The sequence below is a fragment of the Euphorbia lathyris genome, chromosome 4 (assembly GCF_963576675.1).
Source record: "Euphorbia lathyris chromosome 4, ddEupLath1.1, whole genome shotgun sequence".
Taxonomy (NCBI): domain Eukaryota; kingdom Viridiplantae; phylum Streptophyta; class Magnoliopsida; order Malpighiales; family Euphorbiaceae; genus Euphorbia; species Euphorbia lathyris.
Genome location: NC_088913.1, coordinates 37,283,826 through 37,297,437, shown reverse-complemented (window position 1 = coordinate 37,297,437; position 13,612 = coordinate 37,283,826). Strand labels below are relative to the sequence as shown.

General features: G+C 35.8%; 1 protein-coding gene across 1 annotated transcript; it reads right to left on the bottom strand.

Annotated features, from left to right (window-relative positions):
- Window positions 1-12,541: 12,541 nt before the first annotated feature.
- LOC136227488 (agamous-like MADS-box protein AGL29) lies at window positions 12,542-13,227 on the bottom strand. The gene has a single exon (XM_066016174.1). The coding sequence runs from the start codon at window positions 13,200-13,202 to the stop codon at window positions 12,690-12,692; it is 513 nt and encodes a 170-aa protein (XP_065872246.1). The 5' UTR covers window positions 13,203-13,227; the 3' UTR covers window positions 12,542-12,689.
- Window positions 13,228-13,612: the final 385 nt, after the last annotated feature.

The following is a 13,612-nucleotide window of genomic DNA, read 5'->3' as shown; positions in this document are numbered from 1 at the left end:
CTATAGACCCAAGTGATTTATATAGAGCAATACGTTATTCACAACACGTCCATGTCTAATTTTTTAAATTAATATTGGATCAATGTAATCAGTTTATATGTTACATGTGATTTTAACAAGAATCGAGATTTGTTATATAAAATAGAAGTTTGTGGTTGAAATAATAAATAAAGGTTCAATTTGGAAACTGATTAATTGTTTGTTCGGGTTACTGATGAATTTTCAGTTCTTCGACTAATACTAAATAATTAATCTCTTAATTTTCTATTTACTTATGAAATGAAAATAAATACGAAAATAAAGAGGGAATAAATTAACGAATAATTACTCGAATTAGAAGGTTGGAGGCTAAACTGAAATGTGGGAATAAATTAAAAGAGGAATTATAACACTAAGGCCTTGTTTGGATGGAGGTATCTTAAAGTAAGTGAAGGTAAGTGATCTTGTTTGTTTTGAGGTGTAATTGATTGTAACAGTAAGTGAGAGTAGGTGAGGTGAAATTTGACCAATTTTCTTTACACCCCAAATTGGAGGGTAGGCATGTGAGAGATCTTTCTTTTTCCAAAATTACCCTCAATGTTTTATTTTATTTTCAGGGTTGATTTTGCTCTATTTCAAAGGAAAGAAGATATCGTGAAAGCCACATATCAACTTTCTCTTTACCGTCTTCAATCCATGTAAAATTTTTCATTCATTTTCTTCGCTCTGATTTTGCTCCATTTCTTCTTCTTTTGTTGTGAATTTACTGTATTTTCTCTCTTTCTTGTTCTTTTGCAGGGATTGTACTTGACTTTATGTGAAGAAACATAGATACATGAATATAAGATCTGTGATTATTTGTGTACGATGATTTTAATTTTTCTAATTGAAAACATGTCTATCTGTTTGAAAATATTTCTATTTAGACCTTGATATCATTGAATTTTTGTTGTAACATAAGTAAATATTATTTGTGGGTCTTGTTTTATGTATTTTTTTAATGGTAGTATGATGTAAAACAATGAAAAATTGAATGTTAAAATTCAACAAATCCATCGTGATCGGCAAGAAAAATATTTGGTACAGTGTGAAAATTGCTCATAAATAGAAATTATAAAAGTAAAAATATAAAAATAATTTTATATATAATTTTACCCTATCTTACTATCAAACCAAACATAATTATATTATTAAATCATCACTAACTTTACCTTCTATACACTTCACTTGTTTTAGCTTACTTTAATTACCTATACTCGGCTCCATGGATTCCGAACCATTTCTCTCCGATTTCACTCCTGTCCTGGGTTCTCCTAACTATCTTCTATGGGTTCTCCTCAGTTTGAGACCCTTAGGCAGTCTCATCAGACAAGTTCCAACGGCCGTTCATCACATCGCTCACCTCCGGTCGTTCCTGTTTTTCTGCCTGTCCGTCCTTCAAAGTTTGATTTCACTGTCTACTTTTCTTCCCCAAAAAGTAATTTATCTTCACAGCTTCACTGGTCTGCTTTTCTCGATTTCTTTATTTCTTAATTGTTAATTGTGATTCCTTTTTAGTTGTCTAATTGTTAATTGAAATTCTTGTTTTGTGTTAATTGAAAGTCTGGAATCAATTAGCATGGATCTTAAACTGCTCAAGCTTTGATACTTCTGCAATTCTGCCTCTGCTTCATTCCTTTTTCTTCTTGTTTGAAGTGCTTTTAATGAGAAGTTCTTTATGTTTTTTTTTTCCCATGTGGAGAACATGGAAGAGCTGGGGAAATGAGACACCGTGGAGGTGAAACTAGAAGGGAGCAACTAGGATCTGAAGGATAGGAGGAGATGCGAAGGAAATTTCCATTTATTTTGAAAGAAACGTGAACCTAAAAAATGAAATCTAAAATTTTTCGTCTGATTATTTGTTTGACGGTATAGTTTGCCCCCACTAGTTAAAAATTCTGGATCCGTCCCTGATGGCAGTGGTGGCGGTTTTGGCCTCCGATGAAGAAATTTGAGTCCTTAAGGAGGTCTAGTCAGTCCATAACTCACATGCAAAGGTAAATTTGAGGTTTGTGGTTCTTTACTCTCTATTACGTTCTCCGGGTTCTTGCGAGTTCTAAGAACTCCTAGTGGCTCAAAAGTGTGTTCTGTGTCTTTTGGTTTGAGATGGCTGTCTGCTATACTTGTTGGCTTTGATTTGGTTTATTCTGGTTCCTGTTTACAAGCTTGATTCCGGTTTACCTATCTGAGGCTGGTTTTGTTTGAAAAGGGTCATTTGAGACCCTCATAATGTGTCTTCAAGTACAACCTTGTAACTCCAAATTCTATTAAAAAAAATTACAATTGCTTTGTTTTGGACCTTTGGTTATGACAATGATAACTGGGTAAAGAAATTTTAATATTATTTTACAATTAACACTAGGTCATGACTAATTTAAATAGTCAGCCTATTAATTGCTAATTTCTATGGAAGATTGCCAATTGCAATGCTATTGAAGTGAAGTCTAAAATGAGATATTTGCAAATATGAACTAAAAATTAGTAACAGTAGTGAAGTTCATAATATAGTTGACTAGGAATGAATTAACACCTAATTATATGCAACTTATTTGTGTGTTCAACCTATCAGTTACCAGGTATGAAGCAGTGTTATATATCATTGTCTTTGCTCCTTTGATTGGGTAATTATTTGATTAGTTAAATCTCTGTGTATGTCTTCAAGTACAACAAAAGCCATTACAGGCTCTGGAAGGCACTCTGGAGCACAACCCAATTCGTCTTGGTGTGAAATCTAAGTTCCTATTCAGATTTAAGGGACTGGCTTGTGATTTTTGTGTGTGGATAATAGCCTTAAGGCTCTGATTTTCGTATATATGGGGGTGAGGAAATGCTGTGAATTTTCTCTTTCAGCCTATATTGTTTGCTTGTCCAAAGAGTGGTAATAAACATAAAATAGAATCAATCAATATATGTGTGCTTGCAGTCTCACATGAATGGTTCTTTCTTTATGTATACAAGTTTGTTTGTCTCTGAATGAATATATTTTTAGTTGTGTACTAACAAGTGATGGCTATCTACTATTTTTTATTATATTCAGTATTTTGATTTCCTTATAGGAATTTTAATATGATTTGCATTGGGGATTCTTTTTGTTCACATATGAACTTTCTGGTATTTTCTGCAGATTAGTAATGTTGTGATTTCTGACATTTTTCTGCAGATTAGGTTACAGATGGTTGTATTTTTTTTAGTAAAAATAGTAATGTTAGACGTTTGCGTTTGATTCGTTTGGTAAAAATGATTTCTTTAGTAAAAAGAGTCGTGTTGGACGTTTAAGTTGGTTTCTTTTTGTAAAAGGAGAAGTGATAAAAACGTTTTAGTGGTTAAGTTTCGTAAGTGGTTGGAAGATATTAAGAGTGTGTAAAATTATTTAGGATATAAATTTTTGACAAGAGTCAAAAATTGATATCATAGAGTAGTTATTGTATTAGATGTAAAAAATAAAATAGACATGTTAAGATTAGGCAGAACTACGTGGCTTTGATTCCCAATATGAATAGGAAGCTTGATAATAATTATTATTAAGTCCAAGCCAATTAAGTTAAATTAAATACTTGCCAAGAGTTATTCGACTATTAGATTAGCTAATATAGACATCTCAAAATAAATTGTTCGTGTCGTGTAGGAGTTAAGTGACAAAAATATAGACTTGATATTATTGGAGAATGAATTTGGTTTTGTGAATCAATTGGTGGCTATAGATCAAAGATAACAAGATCTGTTATCATAGTTATTAAAGGCGCGCCTCGGCTGAGGCTCCAGCCTTAGCGCCTTGGTCAGTCAGGCGCGCGCCTTGGCTACCTTGGGGTAATTTAGGGTATTTTAGGGGTTTGAGGGTGTTTTAGGGTTAGGGTATTTTAGGGTTTGTTAAGTTTAGAAAATAAAAGAAAAACAGAGACAGACGAAGATCGAAAGTTCTTACTACACATATCGCAGCAGACATTATGCCTTAGTAGTTAACTAGAACTTAACTCATGCATTTTATGGTTTTATTGTTGGTATTTGACTATTTGTTGTGATTATTTGTGACTAGTATTATGAATTTATGATTTTTTTTGGTGCGCCTCGAGTCGCTCGGGCGCGCCTTAAGTTGCGCCTTGCGCCAAGGCTCTAGGACGCCCCTTGCGCCTTAGTGCGCCTTGCGCCTTTAATAACTATGTCTGTTATTACATCGGGTACAAGTCGTACAATAATGAGTTATGAGGTGATTAGTTTGTTAACTTAATGTGGTTAAAGTTGATAAACGTTTAGGTAATAAGTTAGAGACTATTCTCTTAGAAATTAGAATTGTATTTCGGACCCATAAGCGTCCGTTATTTTGTCTCACCGTCTTATCCGATGGTTTTTAGGGTCGGGTTTGACAGCCAATGCCAGGTTATTCAAGAAAGGTGCTCCTTCTATCTTTGCAGATACTGCTGTATTTTGCTCATTAATGCTGAGAAGAGCTAGAATACATGAACCTGCTTATATTCTTCTAGCTTTTTGCTTCTTCAAGGGCTTCCAGTCTTTGCTATTGGTATTGGGCTAAGCATATGCTATAAAGTATCTGGAATTATCATGATAAGATGTGTTAACTTTTCATTCTAGCATCTCTCTGAATTTGGATAACATAGTTATTAAAGGCGCGCCTCGGCTAAGGCTCCAGCCTTAGCGCCTTGGTCAGTAAGGCGCGCGCCTTGGCTACCTTAGGGTAATTTAGGGTATTTTAGGGCTGAGGGTATTTTAGGGTTTTGAGGGTGTTTTAGGGTTAGGGTATTTTAGGGTTTTTTAAGTTCAAAAAATAAAAGAAAAACAGAGACAGACAAAGATCGAAAGTTTTTACTACACATATCGCAGCAGACATTATGCCTTAGTAGTTAACTAGAACTTAACTCATGCATTTTATGGTTTTATTGTTGGTATTTGACTATTTGTGACTAGTATTATGAATTTCTGAATCTTTTTTTGGTGCGCCTCGAGTCGCTCGGGCGCGCGCCTTAAGTTGCGCCTTGCGCCAAGGCTCCAGGACCCCCCTTGCGCCTTAGTGCGCCTTGCGCCTTTAATAACTATGTTGGATAAGTAAATTGTCATTTTATCTTAACCCTGCAATTACTGCAGAAGTATGACTAAGTAGCACTATTTTGCATCTTCTATTTGATTGTAGGTCCATTGCAATAGTATACTACAACTTGAACCCGAAACATCCCACACTTCATTTGCCCCTAATTGACTATGATCTTACTCTTCTCTTCCAGCCAATGTTGGTGTTACTTTTAATGTTATTTTTGACAACTGTATGATTACAGTCTTGCTAGTTACCATCTTCATTTGTGTGACCCTAGTCTCTTCCTTAATTCTTAAATTTTCTAATAAGCATTAGTGTAGTTACGGATTGACTCGAATGCTAAGTTTTTTATTAAACATATGAAGATGGTGAAATGAGTTGTCTTATGCGGTGTGTTGTTTAGAGTTGATGGATCAATGATATTATTATATATGCAGAGGAAGGAAGGATGGTTAAACTTCTTTATAGTATCAAGGACCTTCTTAGCTGAAGTAGGCCGAGGTGTTTGGAAGCCAGTATTTATGAATGGTACAGATTGGCCCAGTCCTGCAGCAAACTTGTTCAATGTTTTAGGAAACGAATCAAGAAAATTTTAGCTGCTACTGGCGTTGATATTCCAAGTCTTGCCACAGGTCAGCTTTCTACGATTTCAGTTTCAGTATGATTTCATAGTTATCCTTAGGCTTAATACATCATTTGCCCCCTGAACTTGTCCAAAATGGTTGATTGGCCCCCTGAACTTTCACAGTGTCTTGATAGCCCCCTGAACTTGCATAAAATGTTCAGTTAGCCCCCTGAACTTGCATAAAATGTAATCAATTAATCAATCGGTTGTAAAAAAGTAAGTTAAATATGGAAGATATGTTGGACGCATCTTAAAAATGTAAAACGACCAAGGTCAGGGTATGCGATTATAATATTAGAGAAGAAAATGTTTTATAGTTAAATAAGTAAGAAATTCTTTTTTAACATGTTTTAATCTATTTTGTGAATTATGTAATAACATTCTAAGGCACGTGTAACATATCTTCCGCATTTGACTTACTTTTTAGCAACCGAATGATTAATTGATTACATTTTACGCAAGTCCAGGGGGCTAACTGAACATTTTATGCAAGTTTAGGGGGCTATCGAGACACTTTGAAAGTTCAGGGGGCCAATCAACCATTTTGGACAAGTTCAGGGGGCAAATGATGTATTAAGCCTTATCCTTATGTTGGATTTTACAAGAAAAGTGCAAATGAAACTAATAAATAAACTTACCCTCCCAATATAGATGGGAAAACTACTTGTCTAAGGAATATGGTGTCTGTAGTGCACCATTTGGACCGAAATCATAGTATTACTAATTAATTATTTTATTAGTTATTTAGCAATCCACTCTGTTATGTTGTACAATTGATATATATAGAATACCACTATAAAACGTGGTCTAAATGCATTCACCTGCCTCATCAGCCAGTGAGCCACTTTCTAAACTAGTAGTCCTACGTGACTAATAACTAAACGCCACGTGAAAATTAACAAGAAAAAAAGCCTTTGTTAATTACTTTGTTTTATTTATCTTAATTGTACTTATTAAAAGCTACTGCACAAATTACACAGTTTCCAATTTCCCAAGTAAATGGGTTGTGTTTCATATTCCTCTTTTCTGTATTTGCAGTTCTTGGTGAGTTCATATGAGTTCCAAGTTGGAAGGAAGAAAGGCTGGACTAAACCAAGTGCAAATGCAACCTGAACTTACAATCACTAGGCTAGTAAGAATAGGTTCCAAGTTGATGATTCTCTTAGTAAGTTGATGAGAGTTTTCCATTTCTATTTAATTAAGTTCATGAAAGAAAATACTAAATAGTTTAGACTTTGATGGGTTTGGTCCTTTTCTTATATTTCAAGATGAAATGGACTTGGTATTAATAGTGAACGCCACATCTTATGAGAAGTGCAATGTATTGAATCCCATTTCTACATTTGATGATGGAAACACAATATTTAAAGTGATAGCAATGACTTGTTTTACTTTATTAGTTGACAAAATGGTAGCACATGTGATGGTGCAACCTTGACTGGAAGAAACTGGCAGCAGTAATGACGGAAATGACTGGGATGCTTTCAACTGGTGACCTCCTCCTCTTAATTCTACACTTCATCTCTTGCTTCTTATTTTTTGACTGCTCTTGGTGGTGTATGGCCATTTTGTATTTGTTGATGTAGTTAGACGTTTCAATTATTTGTGTTGCATCTTATTAGTACGTAATTAGCTATTTAGCATTCCACTTTGTTATATTGTACAATTGATAGGCATCATCATTTTTCTGCTTTTGTTTTCTTGATCGAACCATTCTTTTGCTCATGCTGGACTTTCACCGCTATGGGTGTGGATCTTGCTATTGTAGGCATTGGCCCAGCTGTTGCACTTCATGCAGCAGTAAAGGCTGCTGGTCTTGAACTTCAGGACAATTATCTTTTTGAGGTAAATGAGGTAAGAAGGATGGATATTTAGTGATTCTATGTCTTCCATTGTGCAACTTAATTACTTTGAGTTGTGGAACCAAAAGTCCATGAAATTCTATTTTTTCATGTACAATTATTATGCAGGCATTTGCTTCCCAATTTGTTTATTGTTGTAAGAAGTTGGAGCTGGACCCTAAGAGGATAAATGTTAATGGGGTGCAATAGCGGTTGGACATCCTCTGGATGCAACAGGTATTTATGCTGCCAAATTTATAATTTGATATGATCCTTACTAATTTTAAATTTTTCTTAATAGGCAATGGAACTAGGTGTTCTTAAATACAACAACAACAACAAAGCCTTAGTCCCGAAATGATTCGGGGTCGGCTAACATGAACCATCATATAAAACCGTGAAATCAAACTAGGTGTTCTTAAATACGTCGTATTATTTACGAATTACATTCTGCTTGGCATGATTCTTTAGTTTTCACCATTCTTACTCATTGTTGCATGTTTTCGAATTAAGTCAGTTTTGAATGAATTTGAACATTTGTACCTTTCTAGAACATTTGTATTCTCTCAAAATGGATGGATGCTATAATTTTCAATGTAAATTTGGGAACATTTATTTGCTTAATTTATATATATATATATATATATATATATATATATATATATATATATATTTTTCAATCAATCCATGATATATAACTACTTTGAAGAGAGACAAAGAAGAAACTGATTAATAACAAGTAGTAGTTGGAAGTGCAGAAAACAAAGCTCACCAATTCTCATGTTGGTGCAGAAAACAAAGGAAATAAACCACTGAAACTCAAAAGCAAGAGCAAGAAAAGATCTAAAGTCTCTTGAAAAATAGTCTTTGGCTGGAAACAAATGAATTCAACGAGAAGGTAACAATTCAAAACAAATTTTGAAAATTCTGATTCCTTAATAATAACAAAATTAACTAGCTAGGTTGAATTCCTTGAACCAAAACCATTAAATTATAAACCTTATTCACCTGCAATTTAAACTTGCTCAACTTATATGTTTCATAAAATAGCAACTTGGATCCACAACAGCACAAATTAAACTCTAGGAAAACCTTATTCACCTGCATAATATCAACAAAATTAGTATATAGTTTCTATTGAAATTTCCAAGTGAAATACAATCACTCCTTTCCATGTGAAATAAGAAGAGGTCCCATAGATTTTTCTTTTCTTTTCTTTTCTTTTTAAGTGGAAGAAGAAAGATATCGAAAGCATTTAATTTCATATAAATATATAATTTAGAAGGCAGATCTTGCTTTAACTTTATTCACATAGCCTCTCTTTAAGACTATTCCATCTTCTAATAAAGCTTAGATAACTGCATATTAAGCATATAGATAGAGTGCTAAAATAGTTGGACCCAACCACAACCATGCATGTATAGAGAGAGAGAGAGAGAGAGGAAGAAGGAATAAAGTTTATATTAAAACAAAAATAAAATAAAAAAGCTTACAAATGTTCCCTTAGCTCTTACATGCAATCACAATTATATATTGATCATTAATTCATCACAAAAACATAGTAATGATATATTAATAATCATCATCTTTTTTACTACTATTCTTGCAGTCACATGTTTCCAACTCAACATTTTACTACTATTAATTAACTCTACATTGGTAATCTAAATTTACCCTTATGCATCAAAGTACACAAATTCCTCTTCTTACTTCAATTCTGATTCTGCTATCTTCGTTATATACAGAAATATGATTCTCATTAAGTCTCTTTGGAGCTTTTCTCACCATCTAGGTGCTAAATAATGTTTTTTAATCATTGATGAGAAATTGAGATTCGGGAGTTATGTCGAGTCCACTTGTGGTACTGCGTTAGAAGGTCCTTAAAATACACTCTGACGGTCAAATTAGTATTTAGTAATGGCAAGAAAATAATATATACACATATATATATGAATATAAAGAGAGAGAAAATATGACTTATCTACTGTGAGGTGAGATCTCCTTATTAATAGACTTGGCCCATAGGGTGGTGGAATGTCCTTACTGCCCCTATGAGTCTAGATGTGATTGCCACCCCTGGCTGTGTGCGACAGCGAGGGATGGTTAGGCTTTGTTGGTTCACCAAATTCCCCATTGGGGCGCTATCTGTGGGCCTTCGAGCCCAGATGTTTCATCAGAAGTCCTCCTCCTGGTTCAGTCGAGGCGAGTCACTGGGTGCGAGCTGGTTTGAGAGCGATGACCTCTCCTGGTGACGGGTGTATTTGTTTTTGTTTAGGTTATCGAATGTGAGGTGTTCTCACTTGGCTTAGTTAAGAGTTGCGCACGTACGCGTTAGGCGGCTGCTCTTAATGGTTCTCCTTGAACTAGTTTGAGATCGATGACCTCTCCTGGCGATGGGTGTCTTTGCTTTTATTAAGGTCGACTGTGAGGTGTGTTCTCATTTAGCTTAGTCAAGAGTTTCGCACATACGCGTTAGGTGGCTGCTCTTAATGGTGCTCCTTGAACTGTTTTGGGAGCGATAACCTCTCCTGATGACGGTTGTCTTTGCTTTTGTTAAGGTTATTGACTGTGAGGTGTTCTCACTTGGCTTAGTCAAGAGTTGCACACATACGCGTTAGGCAGATGCTCTTAATTGTGCTTCTTGAAAGCGTGTCACGCACGTTTCTGGTGTAATAATGACTTTTCTTTTAATGTCTGTAGTAAAGTTAAGTGATAATTGGACTTCCGAGATCACTTATAAATATGCCATTTTATTTTAATTTTGCTCGATTTATTTCTCCATCCTTTTTTTGTGTCTTCGTTTTTCTCCTTCTTTCAAGTTTCCCTATTCCACCTTTAAGAGTTGGTGCAATTTGAGCTTTTCCAGAGGAAAAGAGGGGGAGTTGCTTCTTTGGTTCTTTCTGCGAGTGGAGTTTTCCATTGGTTTTAAGGTCAATCCATTTTCCTCCACATGTCAGTCTTTTCTTCCTTTTCACTTTGTTGAGTGTTCATCCCTTCTGCCGGTTGGGAAACCCTTTAAGTGTTTGAGTGTTGATTTAGTATGTCCGTCGGAGACTTGTCCATTTAATTGAGTCCTCGAGCTGAGGTGCAGGTAGAGTCACAGGGTGAGGAGGAGTTGGGGCAGGTTAGGTCAGATTCTGTGGAGGAGGTAGAGACTATGGGGTTTCATTGGGAGGAAGAAAAAGAAAAAGGCAAAACCTAAGTTGTTGCCCTCCATTCCTCAACCTAGTGGAGGGACAGTTCGTGATAATAGACTCTTCGTGATTGTGACCTTGCCTGAGTTCTATAGGGAGGCTAAACTTGGTGTTGGGGCGATATATCGAGGATTGAGGGAAAACATGTTATCACGAGGGCCTGGGAGGAATTGTCGATCTGATGGGCTTAGGTTCAAGCCTTTTGTCAAGCCTCATGCACCATAGTCAACGAGGATGGAGAATGCTTATAGCATTATTATCAATAGGGACCTTGGAGATATCGCCATGTTTTATACAATGGGCAGACCCTTGATTCTGGCTGTGATGTCAAGATCAAAGTGGGATAATAATCATTGCACTCTGAATGAAATGGTGGTGTATGAGGATCACTTGGACATGGGCATAAGGCTGTCTTTGCTACCATTCTTTGTGGAAATGATGTGAGATGTTAACTTGGCTACGTCGTAAATAACTAGGAACAGGTGGTGCTTGATGGTTGGGATGTATTCGTTGTGCACGGTGGCCATGTTTCGTTTGACTAGGCTAGTATTTTGTCATTTTTTTCTGGCTGATGGCATCGAAGCAATCGCAACATATAAGCTAGATTCACTTTAAACCTATTGGGGCTGCAGTCAAAACCTCTCAAATGGTGACATCATTATTTCAAGGTGAAACGAGGAACCTAGCCTTCCCGTTTGCTATAATTAATCTGAAGCAAGCTTGTTCAAGCACCTGACTAGTCCCAAGGGACATGACAACATGTGAGTTAGAGTTGGTCAGGTGGTTGAGCGAGATGTCACCTGAGCCAAAGTTGGATTGTGAGAAGCTGATAAGTGAATACTTAGGTGCGATGTATGATGGCACAATACCTGATTGGTCGATGGACTTGGACCTTCTTGAGTTCCCCTTTGAGCTCAAGTCGTTGAAAGGTGATTATTATGGGTGGACGACTGCCTCTAGCCACCAATAATGTTTTTTTAAGGTTGGTGCTATATAAGGTTCGAGAGTAGGTGCATCCTTATCGGTTGTGGGAGTTGAGGTTGAAGAGACGGTAAAGGATGAGATTGAGCCTTTGTCGAGAGTTGAAGGAGATAATGTTCCAGAAGATATTCCAGTGGTTTTGATGCCCTTAGGGAGTTCACATGAAAGAAGAGAGCTGGCAGGAGGGCGTTAGATAATGTCGAAGATCGCTCAGAAGAGCTAGAGGAAGAGGACATGGTTGCGACTTCCCTTGACGTCATTGTGTTGGAGGAAGGGCGCGAGGGTGCGGATGAGGCTAGGGTGACGATGAACCTGCTTCTAAGAGGTTAATGACTAATTCATCCTAGTAAAAGGGTCCAGAGTTGGGTGAAGGCTTCAGTCGACATGAGTAGCTGAAAGTAGTAGCTGAAAGTGCAGAAAACAAAGCTCACCAATCCATGACATATAAATTTGAGAACATTTGTTTGCTTAATTTATATATATATTTTTTTCGATCAATCCATGACATATAACAACTTTGAAGAGAGACAAAGAAGAAACTGATTAATTACAAGTAGTAGCTGAAAGTGCAGAAAACAAAGCTCACCAATTCTCATGTTGGTGCAGAAAACAAAGGAAATAAACCACTGAAATTCAGAAGCAGGAGCAAGAAAAGACCTAAAGTAACTTGAAAAACAGTCTTTGGCTGGAAACAAATGAATTCAACGAGTTGAGTGAAGACTGAATAAGATAACAGTTCACATCCAATTTTGAAAATTCTGATTTCTTAATTATAACAAAATTAACTAGCTAGGTTGAATTCCTGAACCAAAACCATAAAATTAGTTCCAAGCCAAAACACATGCAACATCAAACCAATTCACTTAATAAAGTGAATTCTCTTTATTGGAATAGATGATTAAACAGACTTTATTCTTGGACCACAATTTTATAAAATGATCACATACATTTGCATCTCTTCAATTTGAAACTCCTTATGCGATGAGTCATTTTTTCTGAACAGGTTTCTTGGACAAGAGAAGCAGAGAAGACGATGCTTCCATTTCAGCAGCACGGGCTGTCACTTTTTCACGAAGATCCTCCATAGCCCTTTTCATCTTCAAAAGCTCATCCAGGCTCATCTCATCCAAGGATTTCAGAATGTTGTTAGCTTTCATTGCTTTTTCCAGCATTTGTGCTTTCTTTTTCTCAGTCTGAATTTGCCTCTGCAGCTCCAAGAGTTGGTTGTTAAGTTTCTCCAATTTAGCTGCCGAAGAAGGAGAAGAAGAACAAACTGTCTTCTCGTGATTTAGAAAGCTCCGGGCAACATTATGAACACAAGGACTGCCAAAGGAAAACGGTTTTCCTCCTGGAGAGAAAACAATAATGGCAATCTGTGCGCCACACAAGATTGCTAACTCGTTAGCTTTCTTGAATAACCCACTTCTCCGCTTGGAGAAAGTCACCTGCCTAGTACTGCTGTCTCTCACCATTTGCATCTCAATCTTTCTTCTGCCCATCTTCCTTTCTTCTTCTTTTTCTCTGTAGATGATTTTCTCACTTTGTTGTTTTTTATTTTTTATTTTTATAGAGAATTTCCTTTCTTTGTTAACAGAATATATAACAAGGAATTTAAAGTGTTGGTCACCTTATGGTAACTTAGTTGTAAAATACTGTTTTCCTAATGTAAAAATATGCATAAATTAAATTATTTTTTTGGTTTGTTTAAATGTTAAACACAGTTTATAATTAGAGGCTATTTTGAAAAAATAAATGACAAGGACTTAATCTTTAAAATTGTGAAAGTTTAAGGGATTAATTATGTATTTAGTTTTAATTAAAATGTCTTTTTTATATTCAAAGTTTGAAAATTTAAATGATTTGTTAAATTATGTAGTTTGTAATACTATTTGTGTGTTCATTTATTAAT

Coding starts and splice junctions, on each gene's coding strand:
- LOC136227488 (XM_066016174.1), bottom strand. CDS start 13,202: ATGGGCAGAAGAAAGATTGAGATGCAAATGGTGAGAGACAGCAGTACT.